The following is a 22540-nucleotide window of genomic DNA, read 5'->3' on the forward strand; positions in this document are numbered from 1 at the left end:
TTCCTTTGTGTGTGTTTTATGTAACTATCTATAATTTTTACATTTCCAGGATGGCAGGCTTCGAGTGAATGATCAACTAATAGCAGTTAATGGAGAATCATTATTGGGCAAAACAAATCAAGATGCTATGGAAACCTTAAGGAGGTCCATGTCCACTGAAGGGAACAAACGAGGAATGATTCAGCTTATTGTGGCGAGGCGAATAAGTAAATGCAATGAGGTAATAAGCTTTTGATATTGGGATTGGCAGTTTTCACTTCTGAGGTATTTGTGTTTACAGGAGATGTCATGTTTCCTCTGGGAGTTGAAAAATAATATCTGAGAAGCTCAAGAAAGAGAGAACTACAGAATTATCTGAATTTCAGTGTTAGACATGCTAACATTATTACTGATCAATAAAGTTTTTCTTTCGAGAATTTTTGTCAATGAAGAACAGGAAACACTGAATAAAACTATATTGATTTTGTAATTGGATCTCACTGTTTACGTGATTTTTGTTCAGCAGAGTTTTTTATGGAGGTCTATTAGATATTTCATTTATAGACTTTGTGTTAACTGACTTGTTTCTTTGTCACTTCCAGTTTTTTTAAATAAGAGTAGAGCTCTTATATTTCGTTATTATATTTTATCTAAGCAAAAGTTTCATGTGTAGATTCTACAAAACTTTTTCTTGGCCTTAATTGTTGGGGAGGTTAAACTACTGAATTCAGGGTGCAGTGGTGATTCTTCTGATGATTTGCAACTTTTGTCTTCTCTAGTGCAATATTAATATGTTGAGGTTTTGAAATATATTAATGATTTCAAATAGTTTATCTTCCATTTAATGTAAATAATGCTATATACTAGGAATATATGGACATATAATGAGAAAGACTGATGTGGGGGGAGAACTGAATTAGAACAAATTGAAGAAAGGACTGAGTTAAATAGGATGCAGCTGAATGGCATGTCAGAAAAGCATCTCTTCTTTAGAAATCTAAAGGTCAATTCTTTCATTCTTGCTAAAATAGTAAGGTGTTATCAGGAGTGTTACTTCTTGATCATCATGCTTCAAAAACGATGTGCACAAATTGGTTTAGTATCACTGCTCCTGCCTAGGGGAAAAAAGAATGGTTTACTTTTTAATGCATAAAGCTAACCTTCAGAAAAAATGAGTCCATAGTGTATTACAAAGTCATGTCTGAAAAAGACACTAGGCTTTTTAAAAGTGTTAAGCTCCTCTTGATTAACTGCTTATACAAAGCTTCTATACACATGCATGTTTATATATGCACACTGCTAGAAAGCCAGCTTGGATTGCTGCAAGCATGTCTTGCTTAGTGTTGAAGGAATTCTGACCTTTTTGCATGTGGTGATGTCCTTATCTAGGCCTAACTCAGAGTGTCCTTTGGAGACTGTTCCTTATTTTTACCCAATATCTAGTTTGTATTACATGTTATTACATAAAAGGGTGAAATATTTTAGACTATTTCTGTGTTTAATTTTTTTTTTCTAAAAGAATATAGAAGATGATCCCTTTTCTCCTAGTGAAAGTCTTCTCGATTGAATTAATCCAGACAGTGTTTGTAAACACAAGGGAGGTAATCCAGCAGTGATGAAGCAAAGACATTTCTCCTTAAATCCAGAGTTATTTTTACTCATTCAAGAGTAGCTTGGTCCCCTATATCTGCTTGACATTTAGTATGATTTATTTTGCAGAAATCAGGTGCAGCAGCACAGCTGACTGCAATATATGTGCTTCAAGATAAAAGAACTGATTGTGGAAACAGACTGAAATGTACCTGCACAAGGGCAGGATAGGCCCTTCTTTCTGTACCTCCTTTACAGTTTTTTGTGCATTTTCCCAACTCTTTAAGAAGCTGGCAAGATCAGCTATAATGATTAGGAAAGCATTGATATGTCACTATTGCTGTGGTAATCATCTTTACAAAGTAATTTTTGTAAGTAATTTTTCCTAGGAATTATTGCTTTTATCACACTTATCCAAAGGAAACACGATGTCAATACTGTTTGCATATTTTAATATGATGAAAGGATGACTTGCATGGATATAAAGCTGTTTACCTGCTGAGCTTGCAGTACGCAAGAAGTCACTTTTCTGGAAGTCTTACAATGCCCAAACTTCAATGAAATGAAAAGCAAAGAGAGATTTTTTTCTTGGTATTTTGCAATTAAACCCTATATCCTCTTTCAAGAATGTGACCAATTTAAGCTTTAGATATTATTAAGCTGATGTAACACTGATTAGCTGTGATAATGTTATTTCTGAATGGTGCAAGAATACCCTATATGAGTATGGAGTTCAGTCAGCTCAGTCCCTCAGTGGTGGCTCTTGGGTCTCAGAATTGGCTGGAGACAGCATCTCCTCAGTGGCTGGCCTTGTCTTGGCTATATTATGCTTAATTTAGCAACACAGATTGCTTAGACATGCTGGTATACAAATTTTTCCCTTGGAACATTCCAGTAACAACCACCAGGGAAGATTTTTAGTATTAGAACACAAAAAGAAATGACATTTGACTGGCAGCAAATTCAGGAGCTTGCAGATTAGAAGCAAAAGCATAGAAAGGGCACACCCTTATCTTAATAACACCCACCTTTTATCACCACAGAAGCACAGAATCATTTTAGATTAAAGACTATTGACTCCAACCATTAACCCAGCACTGCCAAGTCCACCCCTAAACCATATTGCCAAGTGCCACATCTACACATGTTTTAAAGACCTGCAGGATGCAGCCACTTCTCTGGACATCCTGATCCAAAGCTTGACTCTACTTTTCATGAAATATTTTACTTAATATCCAGTCTAAATCTTCCGTGGCACAAATGGTGATTGTTTCCTCTTGTCCTATCATTTTTTACCTAAGAGAAAGCACCAACTCTCACTTATCTAAATGCTCCTTTTAGGCAGTTGCAGAGAGCAGAAAGATCTCTCCTTAGCCTGCTCTTTACTCCAGGCTAAATTCCCCCAGCTCCTCAGAAAGGGGGGTTTACTGGTTTAATTAAATATAAAAATAAATATTCAGCTTTTGAGAAAGTATTTCCCACTGTTTTCTATGATCTTCTCCCTCTTTTTGTTTTTCAAAGGAGTCACCATAAGAAACCAGCAGATAAAAATATCCTGTTAAATTGATTTCTTTCCTTTGTTGATTCAGCGTCATATGTGTCCACTTTGTAGACAAAAACATAGCTTTGTTTCTTGTTAGTCTGAACTACAGTTAAGTGGAACTGGTTTGGTGTTATTCCATTTTGTGTGTCACCAAGAACAGTGTTCACTCTGCTCTGGTCCAGTGTCCTGTGAGGTCAGGTCTTGGCCGATTCCCTGCCACACCATGGAGCACCCACAGGTGTCTCAGAAGGGAAATCTGTGAGAGGGGTGATAATGCCAATGCAGAAATTATTGTGCTAAACATCTGGATGATAAAAGCAGCTGCTCTCTGGATGATTAATATATCCCACAACAAAATAACAGCAAAAAGAACAAAAAAACCCGAAGTCTTTTTTTCTCCCGCCTTCATGTCCAGCAATTGTTTTGCATTTGTGAAGTCAGTCTGACTTCCTTTGAGATAGACTACATAGTCTACTTCTTTCTTTGGTAAAACTGAGTTTGAATTGGATTTTTAAGGCAGTTAGTGGTATGAAACTGTTCTTTTGGTTTTAATGTCAGTTTTCATAATCACACCTCAGGATTGCTGAGGAGGGAGAATTAATTTTGCAGCATGATTGTGCAGATTGTTGTTTCTGCATGTTTCAATTTATACCACAATTTTTGTGTACTTTTTTGTATTTTGTTTGCTGTCTAGAAGTGAGTGACAGAACCTCTGTTGTCCTGCATTGAGAGAGGCGCAAGAGTTGCTTCTGATCTGCTGCAGGGGCACTGTCTTTGTCAGAGAGTTTTCTTTGGCTTCTTGAACACGAAACTGTTTCAGAACTTTGTGAAGTGACCTCGGATACTCCTTTCTCATGCCATCATTATTCTCAAACAGCTTCACAAGTTCTCATGTTGTAAACTAAGCCTTCCGAGCAATTGTAGCAACAATGTAAATGTACATAAATACCATAAAAATATTATCTTGACTTCAGAGAGGCAGGGAGGAGATAATTTATATCATCAACCCTTCTATAACTGTAGTCAAAAGAGACCACAAACTTCCCAGAAGGTTAAAAGAGATTTTGTGCTGCTGTGGTTTTGCTGAAGATTTGCCTGTAGGAAGAATTTTCATTGACTCGCCAGAAGATAGTGTGTAATCCTTCCAGGTTTTTGAGTGAATTGTCTTGTAGTAAATATTGATATAAGCATGGAGTGTTAGTTATGAATGAGTCTAAGCCAAGTCTATGCATCTGAGCTTTTCTTCTGTTTGCATTATGTCTATACAGAGTACAGCAATATAGAATTCTGCAAGCTGCACTACTACAAACCTTGCAAAACTGTGTTTAATAACTCTGCCATTCCAGATAAAAACAAACACTGAATATTTGATGGATACTGTTATATTAGTGTAACAAAAACATTTAATTGGGGATTTGGCTATATCTGAGGTTCCCTTGCACCCCATTTAAAAAAGGTTAAACATTCTGTTCTATTCTGTGTTTTCAGCTTCCAGCCTTGCTTGTTAACTTATCAAGTTTCCTACATAAGCATGGAGAGACTCTTTAAGACACATTTCCAAAGCTGTGAAAACAGTGGGGAAAATGGAGAGAATAACAATAATAGTGACTTGATATTCATATATGGCCAGTTTTTAACACCTCATTTTTCAAAAGAGGCAGCCATCAGCTTTTTATATCTTTAACTCAGGTTTGAAATTTTTTAAATTGCTCAGATTGAAGGAGAAGCAGTGGAGTTCCTTGTGCTGTGTTGTGTTAATTAGTGATGCTGTTGTGATTAGCCTTTATGGGCAAACAGCTGGCGGCTGCATCGCCAGAACGTGCTCAGCACTCAGGCACAACTGCCAGGCACATCCTGCAGCTGGTGTGTGCTCCGTGTGCTGATTCAAGAAAATAAAGGTAATTGTTACTTTTAGAATCCTGTGCTTTGCAGTCCTGCAACCTGGACAGCTTAGAGACACAGATTGCCTGTCTGCACTCTGTTCATGTCACAGGCAGGCAGCACTTGTCTGCCATTAAGTGAGAGAGCATCACCATTTCCCTCAAAATGAGAAATTTCAAGGGTTTTCTTGTTTAGACCTCCTCCCCACTTTTTTTTCTTTGACAGAATGAATATTTTGCCAAACCTGCCTGAAATGAAGGTTTGCAAATGATTTGCAGATCCCCAGATTTCTTCATGCATGTCTGTTCATTTTTTTTCTCCCTTTGAAAATAAGCAAACTGTGAAGCAGAGTCCTGATTCCAGACTGTATAAGGACCTCATCATTCATGAAATAAATTGACTGATAGATCAGTGAGAGTTTGCAAATGAGTAGTTTCATTATAAAAGAAACAAGCAAGCATTTTTTCTTTTCCAGTGTGTGTGCAAGTATAAAATATTCAGCATCATTTTCCCCTGCATGCATTGCCGAGTTAACTACATTGAAATGTAGGTGACAGGTTTGTTTTTTCTTTCTCACTAGATTAGTCTTGTGATGACCTTTTGGAATTTAACTGTCAAAAAGTCTTTAGCATCTCCTCCAAACACAGTGATTTCCCTGTTCATTCCCATCTCCAACTCATTGATAAAGTTGTTTATCAACTTAAGCTATTCCCAGCTCTGATTCCTAGGGGAATCTACAACTCTTCTCCATCCTGAAGATCAATCTTTGTGTCCAATTCTGTGGCCAGTTTTCAACCCAGAAAATGAAAATTTAGTCCAGTCCTATGAAAACTTCGTTTCTTAAATGCCTTTGATATTGATGCCTTCATGTAGTCGACTAGTATTTTAAATGTATCTGTGTTGGAAAATGAAGCTGTAGTATTTTGGACATCTCAACCACAGTATCCAGATAATAAGGAAAAGGAAAGCCTGGAGAACAATTCTGTGTGACAGAAAGCTTCAGCATTCTGGATGCAGTGTCATATATAGCAAATTTGTGTACCGACTTCTTTAACTTCCATAACGCTTGCATTCCTATATTTGGGCAATTTATTTTCCAAAGGAAAAATGGAGTCTGATTCTTGTTTCATTTGAAAAAAAGAGATTGTTTGTGTTTTGAATATTTTGGCACTCTTCTTGTGCATAAGCCTTTTTCATATTTATGTACATAACTTCAAATAGGATGGATGGTGGTGTTTAAGTAAAAGGGACTGCATTATTTGTCCTTTTATCATCTAGATAAGCAGCAGCTGGGCTAGCTGGTACAGACTGTACTTTAGCAAACAGCTGTTTTTTATCTGAATGGCAAAGGGTCAGGGTAGAGCCTTTTTTTTATTTAAAAAAATTTTATCTAGCTTTTTAATTTAAGAGAATGGATAGAAAAGGAGCTACAGACAATCTGTAGCATGGGAGGTTTTATTGCATTTTTACAAATATGATCATTTAGTACAGGTCAGTGCTAAGATCCAGAGAGGGAGCTCTCTCTTTTCAGTCTAGAGAGAGGAAAAATCAGGGGATCTTTACCAGTCAGTGTCTATAAATACCTGATGAAAGTAATAAAGAAGTAATAAAGGATACTGATCCAGACTCTTACTCAAGGCTGCCCAGTGCCAGGACCAGAAGCAACAGTCACAAACCAAAATACAAGAAATTTCTTTACACATAAGAAAAAAAAAAAAATCCTTCTTAGAGGTCATCACTGGTGCAGCTTGCCCTGAGAGGCTGAGGAGTCTCTGATCTTGGAGATATTCAAAACCGAGCTGGGCAGGGCACTATGCAACCTGCTCTTGCAGACCTTGCTTTGGGCAGGAGGTTGGATTAGATAATCTCCAGTGGTTTCACCCGCCCTCAGTTGTTCTGTGACTCTGAACTGGCACACCAAGGGGTGCTCCAGCAGCTGTTGACAGGGGGCCAGTTGCCACATGGATTCTTTCCTTGCCAGGCCTTTAATGAAGCCAGGAATTTGTACAGCTTTGTTTATGTTGCCCTCTCTTTATCAGTCCATCAAATCAAATTATACCAGATAGCACTGAGAGTGGCTAATAGAAGAAACTAGAATGTGTAATTCCAGCTCTTTATTGGAAACACATCACGAAGAACAAGTCTGTTTGAACTGCAGTCTTGCTTTGGACTGTTGGACTGTTTGTCCTGCCCACAACAACAGTTTGCAAATTCTATGTTTCTTTTCTTGCACAGACTTTCTGTTAACAATGTAAGGAAAAGGCCTTTTTGGTTTTTTTGTAACAGCCAGTTGTCTAATTTTTGGTGTTTTATAAAAGGCATTGTATCTTCTGTAAAATGTTTGTGTAGCTGGCTGTCAATGCCTTTGTTTAAACCCATCTTTTGAGATGCTAATTAAAAATTGATTAAGTTTTACTCATGGAAATTATAAAATATGTGATTCACTGTACAAAACAAGGCCATATAAATGCAACACTCCTGCTATTTCTTTTATTTACCTTGTGCTTTACTGTATTACCAGGAATGAATTTCTATATATTTCTTTGCTTCTGAACCATCTTCTTGTCAGTGTCTTTCAGAAAATCTCTTGAGATCTTTCTACAAATGAATCTGAAAGTTGATGGCTTGTCACACAAAGGACTGTGTGATATTGCTCACTAAAAGCTGGACACTTGTTACATAAAGTCATCAATATAGCACTGGGAGAATAAATCCCAAAGCACTTTGACATTTTCACACCTTATTTAAAGGCAGTGAAATAAAGGGTAGTTCATAATTTAGTACCTTTATAATGCAAGTTTAAGCTCTCAAGCAGTCTAATGTTGCTATGCTCTTTATTTCATAAAGTGTTTCAGAAGTTAACATTTCTTTTCAAATGTGCCTTAGATTCCTTTATAAGAGAGTCTACAAATATTGTTTAATTTACTTTTCAGTAAAGCTGTCAGTTGTAATCTGCAATTTAAAAAAACTAATAAGACAAATCCTCATTTCACAATTTAAACCTTATTGAGTCTAGTTCACTTGCACTGCAAGTTTATTATTCTCCTGCAGCTTGACGTGCCTCCAATTGTAATTGTGTTGACCCTCCGATGCAGTAAATCTCCCTGGTGCTTATCAAACTGGGAGAGATAAGTCTACAGTTTGGAACTTCATTAAATATCTCATTTATATTAAACAGATGATGGCTTTGAACAGAAATAATAATTTTTACAGAGCCTGAGACCTCCTGCTCACGGTCTCCTTGACCGCAGCGCGGCGTTTCCCAGCCCTCCGCGCCCCGGGCGTTGCGCCAGCGCCCGCGGGTCAGGAGTCATCCACCAACGGGCTCACTTCAAAGCCTCTGCTGGGGACAAAGCCCAGGGCTGTGTAGCCCTTGAAACAGATTTTTAGAACTTTTACATAGCATACATTTCTTAGTTGTCTGGGGAGTGTGGGTGGAGTGATTAATAATGGGCAGCTGTTTCAAACAGAAAAAAACAACCAATATGTTTCTTGTTATTGTAATTCCTGAAACTATGAACTACTCCTCTCGTGCTTGTTTGGAGATCAGTCAATACTTGGAATAAGCATTTCCAGTGGCTTTAAATAGTTTGCAGCATGCTCAGTATTTTTGAGTATCTGGTCCCCATTGTATTTCAATATGTATGAAATAAATGCTGTGGGATTTGTGTAAGGACACTGCTTTTAAGATTTAACTATTTGCTTCGATATGAAGAGGCATGTTGGTAAGAAGAGCTAATGCTTTAATATCTCATGCTACTTTTCTACAAAATACATCTATTTTTTAATAGTTGTGTAATTTTTGATAGAGCTAAATCCGGCTCACAATGTTCAGGTGAATTGGTTGAATGGTCTTGGGAAAGCGTCTTGGTGGCATTACTGAGAGGACAGCAGGGTGCTGGAGCCCAGGTGAACCAAGAGCTTTAGGGGCAGCAGGAAGGCTGGATGGCATGAGGATTGGCCATGGTTGGGGAGTCTCTTATCTCTGCAGGGAGCAACTGGGCCCTGCTACACTGGGCATACACAGTGACCTGTGAATGCATTAGGTGCTCATTGTTCTCATTCCTGGGGGCTGTGCTGACAGCAGAGCTGTGGGTGATGGGGTTGCTAAATCCAGGTAGATGATACCAAATTATTTTCTTTGCCTCTCTTGGGTGCTGTGTTCCCCTGAAATCTGATTCTCTGGGACTCACCAAGGAGAGCTTGACTTTTTCCTGTCCTCTGGAAAAATCTGAGAGGCCGCTGTAAGAAAGCAAGAGATGACCAGTTTCTGGAAGCAAAGGCTGAGCTGGGAAGATGCTCAGGCAGTCTTCTGAAGGAGAGCAGCTGGGGTGGGCAGGAGGCTGCATATGCAGCCTTTCTCTTTCCTGTGCACGTGACCAAGCAGCCTGTGTCCATCCTTCCACCACATACTGCATCTCTCTTGTGATGCCCTGGGGAATCTGGCCTCAGTTGTGGTGGGCAGGGACATGTCAGTCCCAGGGGTTTGAGGTCTGGGGTGGAGGACACCCCAGATCTTGCCAGTTCTGCTTTTGTGTCTCTGCCTGGATGCTGCAGCAAGACATTAGAGGAGCTTCCAGGCTGAATGAAGCATGTAAGACCTCTTTGCTCTGCAGTCAGGAAAGACAGAGCAAAGAACTCAATTTAAGAATAAAATTACGGTGAAGTCTGACAACTTCTGTGTTTTTTCTTTTGTTCCTAACTACAAAACTTGGGAGTGTGATGATTTCATTTGAAAGCAAGTTGCACCACTGTGGCAGCAGCAGCCCAATTCCAAATGAGAGTTCCTGTTCCATGCTCCTGACAAGGGGCTTGTTGTGTTCAGCTGTCAGTGTGCAGAAGATGGCCCAGCTGTCTGCTGATGGTATTGGAAACAGCCCAACTGTCTGTTTAAGAAATTATCCAACAAAGAGACACCAAAATGGAATGGGGTTTTTTCACCAATTTTCTGCTGAAGGATTTGAATTTTGACAGGGCACCATGGGGGGTGCAGTGTAAAGGGGTTAGAAGTTGGTCATTAGGCAGAGCTGTCATTGCAAATTATCTCTGTCCAGTGTGAGAAGTTCTAGCTCATTTGGTGCTCAGACAGGTCCAGGCCTTAGGCAATTTGTTACAGTTCTCCCATGTGGTTAAGGGGACCCCAGGCACTAATTTTCCCCTCTCTTTGCAGTTGGAATCACCTGGGAGCCCCTCTGGGCCAGAGCTGCCCATAGAGACGCTGCTGGATGACCGGGAGCGGAGGATTTCCCACTCGCTCTACGGCGGCATCGAGGGTCTCAGCGAGTCCCCCACAAAGAACGTGGCACTGGGCAGGATAATGGGTGAGTCAGAGCAGCTCTGCTAAGCAGGGCATGTTTTATTTCTCTCTGTGATTCACTGAAGGGTGGTTAATGTGTTATGTAGGAATTGGGAACATGGAGGTTGCGCTGACCAACTTAAAATGTGCCTTAAAATTCTGCTATGCAAGCCTTCTGGATGGTTAATGTAAAAAAGAAGGTAAAGTGGGATTCTAAAGTGAATTTTGCATCCTGTGGCAGGTGACAGAATGAATAATAGTAGAATTTAACATGGTCTTTCAATGTCTGGTTTAGGACAATAAATTATTGGTCGGTTTAGGCTCCATGTTGCATCAAAATCAGTGACTCATGGGAATTCATAATTTTTTTTCAATATTCCTTCACCTCCTTTCAATCCCACTAAAATACAAAAATAAATAAGGAAAACTTGCATCCATTTATGCTTGTTAGGGGACTTATTAATTTATTTGAATGTTTGCTTTGTAGGACACCAATTTTAAAACCTCATAACTAATTATAAGCATCCCTTGTGTAGACTCTGTGCCCTGCCATCTGCAAGGTCCCAGTGGATAATGAGGTTATTAGTGCTTGCTTTGCAGCAATTCAACTTCTGATGTACAGAGCTAGGTAATAAAGACTTGCCTTGCCACAGGAGTGGTTGGATTTACTGACTAGGATGGGATTAGTTTGAAAGGATTTTCAAGTTTAAACACAAAAAGCAGCTTGATGAAAATAACACCTGACAGAAGACGTGATGATTGCTCGCTTGAGTTGTGAGTTTTAAAGAAGACATGGCTATTAAATCTAGGAAATTTTTTTAGCGTATTAGGTACACAGAATATGTTAGAGGATGCTACTATAAACTTCATATGAAGTGAGGCATAACTTAGTTTTAAATTGCTTTAGATTAGTTTTCAGCCTTAGAAAATTAGTCTACCACAGAGGCTTTTCCAATCAAGTTTGTGTATATTTTTTCACCCTATATCTTTTTATTTGAGTTGGGTTTGGTTTGGTTTTTGTTTCCATCCATGTTTTCTTTTAAAAATAATTTTTGTATTTTGGATTTTGCATTTTCTTTGTGGTAGCAAAATAGGACTGCTGTTAAACTCTCTGAAAATGCACAAGTTTGCTATTTAGGGTATTTCTTCCAGTAAGTCTTTTGCCCTTTTTTGTTCATTTAGGCAATAGTAATTAGAAACACACCATATTCTGTTCTATTGCATTTCATTTTGTGCAGCTTGGAGGAAAAAACGTGCACATGAAAATCAAGGCTGTGTGAAACCATGTCACCCAAAGTCATATGCTCTTAAAGAGAAAAATTTAGAAAAAAATGTATTTGTTTGTCAACAAATTTAAGGAGTGATAAAATAATTTGAAGTCTTTAGCACTATTCTCCCATAGAAAGAGCTAGTTCTTGTGTCAAGGCTTTAGATAAAACATTTGCAAAGCACTGCCTTCTGCTTTTTCCATCAGTGCTGCAGAGGATTTACACACAGAGCTCATATGAGTGTTAACAAATTATCACTTAAACACGTTGTCCGGTTTTGTTGGGAGAGGGAGCCCTGAGAAAGTCTGGGTGCACCTGTGTCAGCAATGCAGTTTGCTTCAACATCAGAGGAGCACAAGGCTTGCCATGCCAAATTCAACTAGTAGCTCCTCAGTCTGATATCATCCCTTTAGCAGTAGCCAGTAATTCATGTTTTACCACAAAAAAAATTTCCAAAGCTGTTAGCATCTAATACCCTTAGAAACTTTTGCATTGTATACATAGAAAAATAAAATCTATCCTTCATTTTCTAAGTTTCTCATAATCTGAAGTAAATGTTTTGATTTTCTTTGATTGCTTTTCTGAATTGATTTCAGGGACCAGGAACTATGTAAAAAATTGGTTGGTTGTGACTTTAATTCACTGAATCTTTAGTGGAAGCATGTTAGTGGAAAATCAGATTGTGCCTGAACGTCATAGTAAATGTGATCTAGCAGTGTGTAACTAAAACTGGTCTTTCTAGGACTGGATTAGTCCCTTCTGCAATCACAGCAGAAGCACAGACCTGTGATGTTTAAACCCAGTTTTTGGGGAATGGTCCGTTTTCAATAAGACTGTTATTTTTGAATTAATCAGCCCCACTAAATTAAAACTGCAGTGTTCATAATCTTTCACATGCAAGTTTTCTTGCAGTGCCATACAACAGGGAGGTATTGCCTGTTGGGAGAGATAGGTACAGTTGCTTGTTTCAGAATAGCTAGCACTTTAAAGACTCAGTCACTTTTTATGCTGTGAAATCCCTGTCTTTTTGGGGTTTGGTAATGAGAAAAAAAGCAGGACATTTTTTTATTTTCCCGAGAATGTTTGTGTGGTGTTACATGACTCTTCCTCTCTTGAAAATTGGCCTAAAATTGAGGATTAGTCCTCAGAACAACCTTGCTGAAGAACTCTGGAGGTCTATACCTTCCCACACCAGTCCTGCCCATGAAACAAGCCCGAAGGAGTGCTTTATGCAGTGCTGCTTCCCTTGAGTGCTCTCCCCATTTCAAGAACCCCTCTGATGAGTGCTCTGAATCATCTGATGTCTTTTGAATTACCCCTCAATGGATTTTACTAAGCAAACTTTTAGTACTCAGTGCTTTTTAGGGAGGAGATGACAGTTTGTTTTCATGGAAGGAATAGGTCTTCCTGCTGCTTTTGCTCTTGGATGGGTTTGAGTTTTCTTCCTTCCTAATTTAAAGTATTCAAAAGTAATAATTTTTAAGTCTGGAAAATGCCTGCTTGTTTTAGTCATTGCTTAAAGTTGGAACAAAGGTTTCAAGAGTGTTTTGTTCCTTTAAATACCATTAATGTAATTTCAGGAAAGGTATTTAAGACAATTTCCTTACTCCTTCATAACTGACAAGCAAGAACTGGCTGTCAGAGCCTTGCTGTGAGAGTGGGAATAAAATACCAATTTTAGGATGTGATTTAAATTATGTAAAATAATGTTTGCTTACTGCAATAAGGCTGCGTGAATCTTTTCATGTTTCTGATGATTCTCATGTTGATCTACTTTTCTAGGTGTTTATTGCTATTATAGATTTTTAAATGCTTTTTCATTTGATAATATTTCACTGAAAATTTCTGATGGAGAAAAGATACAACTCTGTATTGAGGGAATACTTTTGGTTCAGAGAAGATGGGATATTTTATTTATATAAATTTGGTCTTTTAAGAATTAGATGGCTGTAAGAAACCCTTATATTAATTTATTTTATTATTTCCAGGGTGCATGTTATTCAGTAAAACAACTGTGTTATACTGGTTTGCTTGGCTCTATAATTAAAAATTCAAGTCTTCTTCTGACATACCATTCTTGTATATCATGCATTATACTCCTGAGTTTTACAGTACACAAATACATAGCTGCTGTCTATATAAATTATTCTTATTCAACAAACAGCTTAGTACAAAGTCCTCTTTCATCTCCTTCTTCTAGTTGCTGATTTTTTTAATGAACGTGGCAGGTTTTGTTGCTAACGGTGACTAAACAGAAGATATTTTTCAGGGGGTACACAGAATAACAGTCTCTTGCACTGAATCTGCTTTTCATCCTGAAGGATCCCCCAGAACTTTGTGAAGTTTGATAGTTCCTACACAACAGGAAATACTCTGTTCTCTACATAAATAATTGCTGTCTTAAGGGTAGAATCAGGAGAAAGCATTACTGACAGAAATTTAGCTAGAGATGTAGAGTGTGTGTCTCAGTGAAATGAAAATAACCCTTTACAATCAGAATGTAGTTCCTTGGCCAGGAATCTCGTCAAAATGTGATGCTCTTCTACAATAGTTGACAGATCTGAGCACTTTGTTGAAATGCAAGACCTGTATACAGCAGAGAAATCTTTGTTGTTAGTCATTCTCCAGGCATTCATTGGACTGTTGGTCTGAGTCCCACAGTATCAACATGCTCATGAGTCATTCATAAGGTAATTCTGGGCTTGGAACATACGGTGAGAGTGTTCAACAGATTTTGTAGACCATCCTTTAAAGAGAGAGCAATAGCAAAAGCACAAAGGATCAAGCCAGAAACAGTTCCATGACAATGCAGTGTCAGTATGGGAGCCAAGTTATCCCAGCAAACATATTAACTGAACTTCAGGGAATTTCAAGATTTGAAAGGACCTGGAGCAGTTTAGTTCTTCATGAATAAACGTGTTATTCATACTATTTACTCTGTGTGATTAGGGTTTTTTTAGAGGGCTCTATGGTGGTGGTTTAATTCAGGTACAATATATAATAGGTTTATAGGTGTATAATAGGTTTGAAGGTGTATAATATTTTTTCAAATATGCTGCTTGGCACATTTTTGCTTTTAGGATGAAAGTCCTCAAAGACCAGGAGACCAGCCATTTGGTACTGGAACTCTGAGGCTTTTTTCCTGCACAGACAGATGGGAAACCTTCTTGCCCAATAGCTTGGTGTAGTCCACAGGCTGTGCTCCTTTAGATTGGTAACTTGTCCAAGAAATTTGAGCATCATTGTTCTGAGATGAGAAACATTTGAAAGGGAGAATGTTTTACCTTGCTTAGTGCAGTGTCCAAAATACTTTATGTTATTACAGATTACCTCACTGAAGCTGAATTTATATATGCAAAACTGGACTTGAAGTGTAGTCAGAGTCTAAATTTCACAGAGTCTAAATAGCACTTTTCCAGCCCGAGGAAAAATTATTTTCTTGAAGAGGTTTGTAGACATGTTGAGCAATGCCTTAGATTTGTACATCAGTCAAATGTACTGAAGATTACTGGGTTTGAAGTTTCTTTGATGTTTCCTTGTAAGGTTTCTCACAACACTTGTGGAATTAATTCTCCAGGGGTATTTTCTATCCACTTCAGCTGAGTTCTCTACAAAGCATGTATTGAGTCCAGTGCTGAGGTTTGTCCAACCATCTGCTGGAGGTGAAGCCTTTCACCTGTTTTTAGCTTCATCTGCAATGAAAAGCATAGGCATGTCAGATGGGTTTTCTCCCTAATTCTAAAGCAACTATTAAAATGTCAGTCTTCACCCTTGTCAGATATAAAGAAGAGTAGTGAAAAGTTAAAAGTGTTACTGAATTACTGTAGCCTCTCAGATGGGAAGTTCAATCTGCCGAGTGCCATAAGGTTATCCCTTTTCACAATGAATTCTTTGGAGACATTATTAACTACAGAGTTAACAGTCTTGTAGGCATTATGTTTGGAAAGAAGTACATTACCAGGCTAAACATTAACCTGTCCATCAAAGGAGCTATTGCTGGGCAGAATCAGCTGTTATGCAAACTGCATACATTCATTTCAGTTTGACAGTGATGAGGTGTTCACCATGCAGTACCTTTTTCTTCCAGCCATTTTTTCAGCCTTCTTTAATGATCCCTTTGAAGCCGGTTTTCCCCTCTTTGGAAAGACTACTATATGTATTATCTAGTGCAGTGAGGATTTTAACTACCTCCTTACACATAGGGTTTTGTTTGTTTGTTTTCTTGTTTATTAACAATTGCATGCAAAGGTAGTGATGGTAACTGAAACCTTTACAGAAAAGAGGAAAACTTAATTTTCCCCTAATTATTTACATTTTTTTCCATATCTACAGTGAAAGTAAAGTGGAAATAATTGATGTGTCCATAGAAGCAGTTTAAAATATGGAAATAGAAGTTTTATGATACATTACACCGGTGCATCATAGTTTTAGTATAATTTTCAGTTTGTTGTCAGATTAATGATTGATTAAGCTAGTGTGTTTCTTCTCATGAGATATGACAGTTTTACAAATTGTTTTAGTAAGAACATACCATCTTTTAACTTGTACCCTCACAAATTTACCTGAAGTCTGCCCCTGAACAGACTCATGCTGAGTCTTGATGTAGTCCCTATCATGTATGTGAAGGTTCTTGTTTAAGTGTTTTAACAAAAGGGTTGTTTAAGTGTTTTAACAAAAGGGTTAAAACTTAGTTGAATTTGTTGATAATAGAATTTGTTCATTTTTTTCCTCCAAATTTGGATGTGTCCATTTCCCAGCACCACTTGAATAATTTCTCATTTCATGAGGGCCAGACTGATCAGGAAAAGTGATGGCCTCTGTTAGTCCTTGTGGAACACATTCTTTGTTTCTATCTAACAAGGTGATACAGGAGGAGATGCTATTTTTTGGGAGAGGTGCTTTTGGGCAGCTCCTCAGCCAGGACTTGAGGCTATGGACACAGACAGGAACAGGGGAGGTTCCTCTGAACATCAGGAAACCCTTTTTCAGTGTGAGGGTGACCATGCACTGGCACAGAGTGCTCAGGGAGGTGGTGCAGAAGCCATACTCAGAAACAATTTTTTTTTGGGTCCTGGCTACATGGCTGTAGGTGTCTCTGCTTGAGTGGAAAGGGTTGGGCCAGAAGAGAGGTCTCTTCCAAACCTCAACCCTTTTGCTGAGCTTGAAGACCTTGTGGTCTTGCAGTAGGCCACAGAAACAACTGGTGTGCATCAATTTTCAGGCTACTGCACAGGAAGATGAGTACAAAGTGAGACATAGTTAATTTTATTATCTGCATTGTGTCACTCTTATCAGTGGCACTGCAGTTTGACATAACCTTTTATCATCTGTGATGAAATATTTTTCAAGGTACTCTCTGCACGCTGCTGTTATTTAGTTTTGGGGTTTTTTTCTCCCTTTTGTCCAGGTAAATATCAGCTGTCTCCAACAGTGAACATGCCCCAGGATGACACTGTCATTATTGAAGATGACAGGCTGTCAGTCCTTCCTCCTCATCTCTCTGACCAGTCATCATCCAGTTCCCATGATGATGTCGGGTTTGGCACTGTGGATACTGGTGGATGGGCTAAAGCTGCAATTAATGAGTCAACAGACTGGTAAGAGCATGGTTTAGTGGAAGGAAAAAAGAGAGAGCTGTAGTTGCATCTTTTCCTTTAGTTACATTTTGACTACTGCTAATTTAAATTTTTTTTTTTTTGGTCACATTTGGATTTTACTATTTTCAAACTGGTAATTTTCCTTGTTTCAGGGAGGAAGTCTATACAAATACCTCTGGTTTCAGTTTTGTGCTGTGTTAAAGCATATTTGTGGAAATGTTACTTAGTACATAGCTGTGTTATTTTGATGATGATCTAACTTTTATTTAATTGCTACCTGACCTAGCTTTTGTAAAAAAATTAGCAAAATTTAAACACTTGACTTTATGAAAGACTGATTGGAAATTGTTGGAAATTGTAATTTATAAACCTGACTGTAAATATTTCAAAATTTATAAAACAAAGATTTTATTTTTATATTACAGTGTATATCTAGGAGCATCTCAATACTTTTGTATACTTCCTTGCTTTTCCTAATAATGCACTAATCTTTCAATTCTACTTAGAAGTCAAAGCTCCTTGTTTTGCCTCTGTGTTAATGCTCATGCAAAAAGAGCTGGTTAAGATTTCTTCATTATTTGTGAAGAACTGCTACTCATATTGTTAGATGATTTGCAAAGACAATGTACTGTAATAGCTCTAAATTTAAATATACAGAAAGTAACAGTTCCACATTTAAAGGTATGGAAAGTAACTTTATATGTGTAATCCATAGTAAAAATAACATTTGTGAGTCTTAGGTTGACTCTCTGATTACTTTAACACATTTTAACGGAAGAGCCTTATTGAGAAATGCATTGAGCGCCATTATTGACTTGCTTAAGTTCCTGGTAAAGAAATACTGTTTATTGCTTAGTTAGTACAATTAATACAGATCTAAGATTTAATTTACAAGTCCTCTAATTATCTGTAGTAATAGCAAAATAAAAGCCCACCTCTGTATGCTGCTACTTCTTGAAGCTGGATAATTACCACAAATGGTGTGAAATCATAGAATTTTCTTATTTTTCTTGTCTCTTGAGCCTGTTATGAATGTGTCAGCAATATTTTAATAGAACAGCAATAGCACCTGCTGGCTGATATGCACCTGTCAGCTTCTTCTCTGCTTTAAACTAGTTTATTTCATCTTATATCCAGAAATTGAGTTCTGTATTTTAAGTTCTGTTATAATGGTTGTATGGAAATTTAATTTTTTCATACTCATTTACGTTTTTTTGATGTTGCAGTTATTGTTATGGACAAGTCATACCTGTAATCTGGGTCCCTGAAAAGTCCATTTGTCTTTTGTAAAAGCTGAGAATCTGAGACATTTAGATAGAACAGTCCTCAAGCCTGCACATAATAGCTTATTTCTAAGGGAGTATTTTTAGCTGAATGTGAGCAAAATCCTATGAAATAAACTTAAAGCATTTGAACAAAACTGTGGATGCTTTTACATTGACTTCTGCATTGTGTCTTGCTATTCATATGCTTCTTTGTAAATGAAGTAACAGTAAAGAAAACAGGGATTAGGTATTATAGAATTGATCACACTCAAAAAAGTTTTAAGTGTGTGTATGAGAAACTGTAAAGGTCTTCAGATACAATGGCACTTAAAAGAGTTAAGGCACTTAAAGCAGTGCCGTGCTTTAGTACCTAATGTATTCTATTTGTTAAAAAAAAAAAAGTAAATGGCAATAGAATTAGATTGTTGCTATAATTTCCTGTGGCTAATGGATGAAGGAAGACTTGTAAAACGAAGGTGCATTGTATGATTTTGCTGGAAGGCACAAAGGGTAAAACTGAGAATATGGATGAAGGGTTATCCAAACAAGAATGGCAGCTGTTCTGAATCACAGAAGAAAATGTAAGCTTTTTCAGCCTCACAATATCTCCCTAATCCTTGATGAAAATGTTATGAAAACAAAGGGCCAATAAGACAGGATTAATAAATGGAATTTTAATAACATTGAGGGTCAGAAGACGGTTACATTCTTTTAAGGATCAGCTGTCATTCCAGAAATCTTATTTGTTAAGTATTCTAGAATATAGTAAATTGCATTTGGCATTGCTTAATGACTTGCACTAAATTCACCTCTGTCTTTTATTGATGTAGTTGAAAAATATTAAAATGAGACATTTTTAGGGGCATTAATTCCTCCTCTGTGCTCATTGGTTTTGCAGTTGTTGCTCTTCTTGGGGACTTTTGAATACTTTTAGACAATGTACATGCATTCAAACTCCTGTGATCCACTCCTTAATTACTGAAACACTCATGGGTCATTAATAATAGAAGTGAAACAGGACATGAAAATTCAGAACTCTATGTAAGGTTCAAATAAAGCTACTAAGTAGCACCTTTAGGGTGCAGGATACTGTGAAACATGTAATAATAATTCCCTTAATAAATATGTGTGGAAGGGAGGTGTGACAAGGGCAGATCAGGAAAGCAGAAAGTCTCTAAAAGTGGTGTCAGTGGAAATGCTGGATTCCAGCCTCTCAAATTCCCAGTTGCTGATGCCATGTCCAGACCCACCAGCTGCCCTCTCTGGGACCTGTGGTGTCCTTTTCAAGTTATATTTGAACTGGAGTTTTAGTCTGTTCTTATGACTTCAAGTTCAATATATGTGTGTGCTGTGTTTGCATGGAAATGATATTTTACTCTGGTAGAAGTTTTATATAGGAGGATCAAAGCAAGCTTGTATGAGAAAAGATGCATAGAGCCAAAACAAATAATTTGCTAAGTTCACCTTTTCTGAAGAAAGTGTCACAGGATACATTTTGTTCAGCAAGATGAAACCAGTCATTTTAACAAACGTGAGCCTGTGCTAACAGATGTTGCTGGAAAAAAAATTCTCACTTAGTAAAACCACATTTTTCTGGCCTTCAGAGACAGGGCTGACTAGCAGGGAGCCAGAAACTTCTGTGTGGCCTTGGTAAAGTCAATTATGACCTGATTATGAAAGGTGTTGAAACCCTGTAAGTTCAGTTGGAGTCACTTTGGAGGACATTTTGAGATTTAGGTGGCTCTTACTCAGCTGCATATTGCACTGCTATAAATGCTAGAAGTGTATATTGGCCTTGTCTCTTTTATCATGTGGAGATAATTTTTTCCCTATTTTGTGGGAGTCAGTGTTAGGACTAAATAGTTATTTTTGAGTATGGTCTCTGATTCATCAGAGCTTTTAAGCATATGCTTGAGAACATTGCTAAATTGTGCAGACATCTCTGAAATAGTTGCAGTAATTAAATGTAAAACATTATGAGCCTGAGCCAGAAACATTAAAGTCAAAAGGCACTTGACATTGGCTTTATTCACATAAGCTCTGATCCTGCTCACACTGAAGTATTAAATGCCTGTCACAAGCACATATCTTATTATTTGTAAATCTACCATTACTAGACTGAATTTCTTTTTGGCTGTCTGGTAATGAGGGTAGTGATTTTCATCCTTTATAGTACCTTATGCCTTTGGACACTTTTCCTTACCTCTTTGTCTTTGTTTTGCCTAATGCCCAGGTGTTTTTTGATCAAAGATACTTCTGTAAATTAGAGTACATGGCATACATGAACGTGGGCATGTTACAGAATTTAAAAGTATAAGTTGGTTTTTGCAGAAATTCACCACTTGTCTATTTCTTACTAGGAAAGAGAGGTATATTATACTTAGCCTTTACAGTAAAAATAATTCTTTAGAAACATGGTACTAAACAGTAAGATGGTACGAAACACAATATCTTGAGTGGCATGTAGAGATCTTTAGACAAAATATTTAACTTTTTTTATGTTGAAGTACAACAATATTCAAAGAGGGGATTTTGAGGGATTATTTACCTATAGGATAGGTAACAATGGTCCCAAATAGTGGTTTTTTTCAGTATTTTATGCTTTTGATTTCTTTTTTGCCAGCTAAAGTAGAGATCTATATTCTATGCCCTTTTCTGGGAGCCAGAAGATCTTTCTGTGAATTTCCTTTCATATTGTTTATTAGCAGTACACAATCTTGCCTTGTTTAAAGGTTTTTAGCTTGCACGCCAAATTTTGCCTGCATTATTGCGCTCATGATTCTGCCAGTGTTTGAGCACCATTAATAAATGTATCTTCAGCATGTTTCTGAGGCAGCTCACTGAAAACCTGACTGCCTGAGCTGAGGTCACTTTAGAAACCTGCAGAAGAAACAAAACCCAAATACAGTTCCCCCCCTTTCTGATTAGGGAGTGTATCCACTGTGGCAGGTACTTGCTCTGTGGGGAAGCAATGAGTAAATATATGGTTGTTTGTCATAGCCAAGCTAAAAGCAGGAGAAACTATGAAAAATCTACAAGTAATTTCACATATGGAGAGAAAATTTAATGCAAAATTTTTAAATTAAGAAGTTTCAAGCTCTGTGGGCTTCAGGCAGGACAGTTTCTGTTTATGCTTTACTAAAAATTTCTGATACAGACAGACCAGATAAATTTCTAGCAATAGAATAAATACGTTTCTTAGGAAGAAAAAGAACTGTTTTATTCTCCTGCAAATTATTCCTATGTTGGACTTTCTGTTCTGATTGACTGTGTATAGTGCATCAGATGTGTATATCTTTTGTTAAAACTGTAAGTGAAATCCTTGGTACTTTTAAATTAGAATTGCTTAATGCAGTAAGACAAATCCATTGTGTGTGTAACTGAATACTTGCAGTGGTGTATTTAAAACTGTGATTAATCATTGTTAGAAGTCACGTGCTAAATAAATGATTTTCTCTGAAGAGTGAAAGGTTGCGTGATCTTGATAAATGTTCGCATGATTTTTTTCCCTTCCTACAGCACTCTTAGTCCAGATGTTGATCCAGTACTTGCCTTCCAGCGAGAGGGTTTTGGACGCCAGAGCATGTCAGAAAAGCGTACAAAGCAATTTTCAGATGCCAGTCAGTTGGAGTTTGTTAAAACACGAAAATCCAAAAGCATGGATCTAGGTAGTGAGTGATGTTTTTTCAATTTCTTTTTATTTGAACCTGATTTTCATGTTGTAAGTATATAGATTTTATAATTCCAAACAGATTGTGTATGTGCAGTAGTACTGCACATAATGTCTACTTGTGGGTAGTAAAGTACTTACTTGAATGGCCAAGTGGCCTGGGTGTTGTTTGCGCTTTGTAAATGTCCATACATTCAAATATCATAGCCCTCTGGATATATGGTTTTGCCTAAACACAGTAAACAGTATTTATTGAAATGGAGGTGAAAAATGCATTTACCAGTCCATGCAGAATGATTGCATAAAACTGTCCTGTGCTGTGGTTCTGGGTAGCCAGGTTTATTTTCACTCCTTGATTATAATGCAGTTAGCCTTAAAGGTCGTTTATAGTCTCTTATTTTGTAGATGAATTCAGAATTAGAAAATGGAACTAGTCTGACATCTGTTTGAG

General features: G+C 37.6%; 1 protein-coding gene across 16 annotated transcripts in view; it reads left to right on the forward strand.

The window, feature by feature from the left end:
- Positions 1–22540, forward strand: part of PARD3 (par-3 family cell polarity regulator) — a 445615-nt gene that overhangs the window by 270095 nt on the left and 152980 nt on the right. For 12 of the 16 annotated variants that reach the window (XM_064703969.1, XM_064703975.1, XM_064703971.1 and 9 more), the window contains 4 exons: positions 50–220; positions 10164–10314; positions 16965–17154; positions 21939–22090. In XM_064703969.1, coding sequence (XP_064560039.1) covers positions 50–220; positions 10164–10314; positions 16965–17154; positions 21939–22090 — 664 coding nt within the window. The remainder of the gene's footprint in view (positions 1–49; positions 221–10163; positions 10315–16964; positions 17155–21938; positions 22091–22540) is intronic. The other 4 variants (XM_064703970.1, XM_064703973.1, XM_064703984.1 and 1 more) reach the window with 1 other exon arrangement.

This window comes from Zonotrichia leucophrys, chromosome 2, assembly GCF_028769735.1.
Source record: "Zonotrichia leucophrys gambelii isolate GWCS_2022_RI chromosome 2, RI_Zleu_2.0, whole genome shotgun sequence".
Lineage (NCBI taxonomy): Eukaryota > Metazoa > Chordata > Aves > Passeriformes > Passerellidae > Zonotrichia > Zonotrichia leucophrys.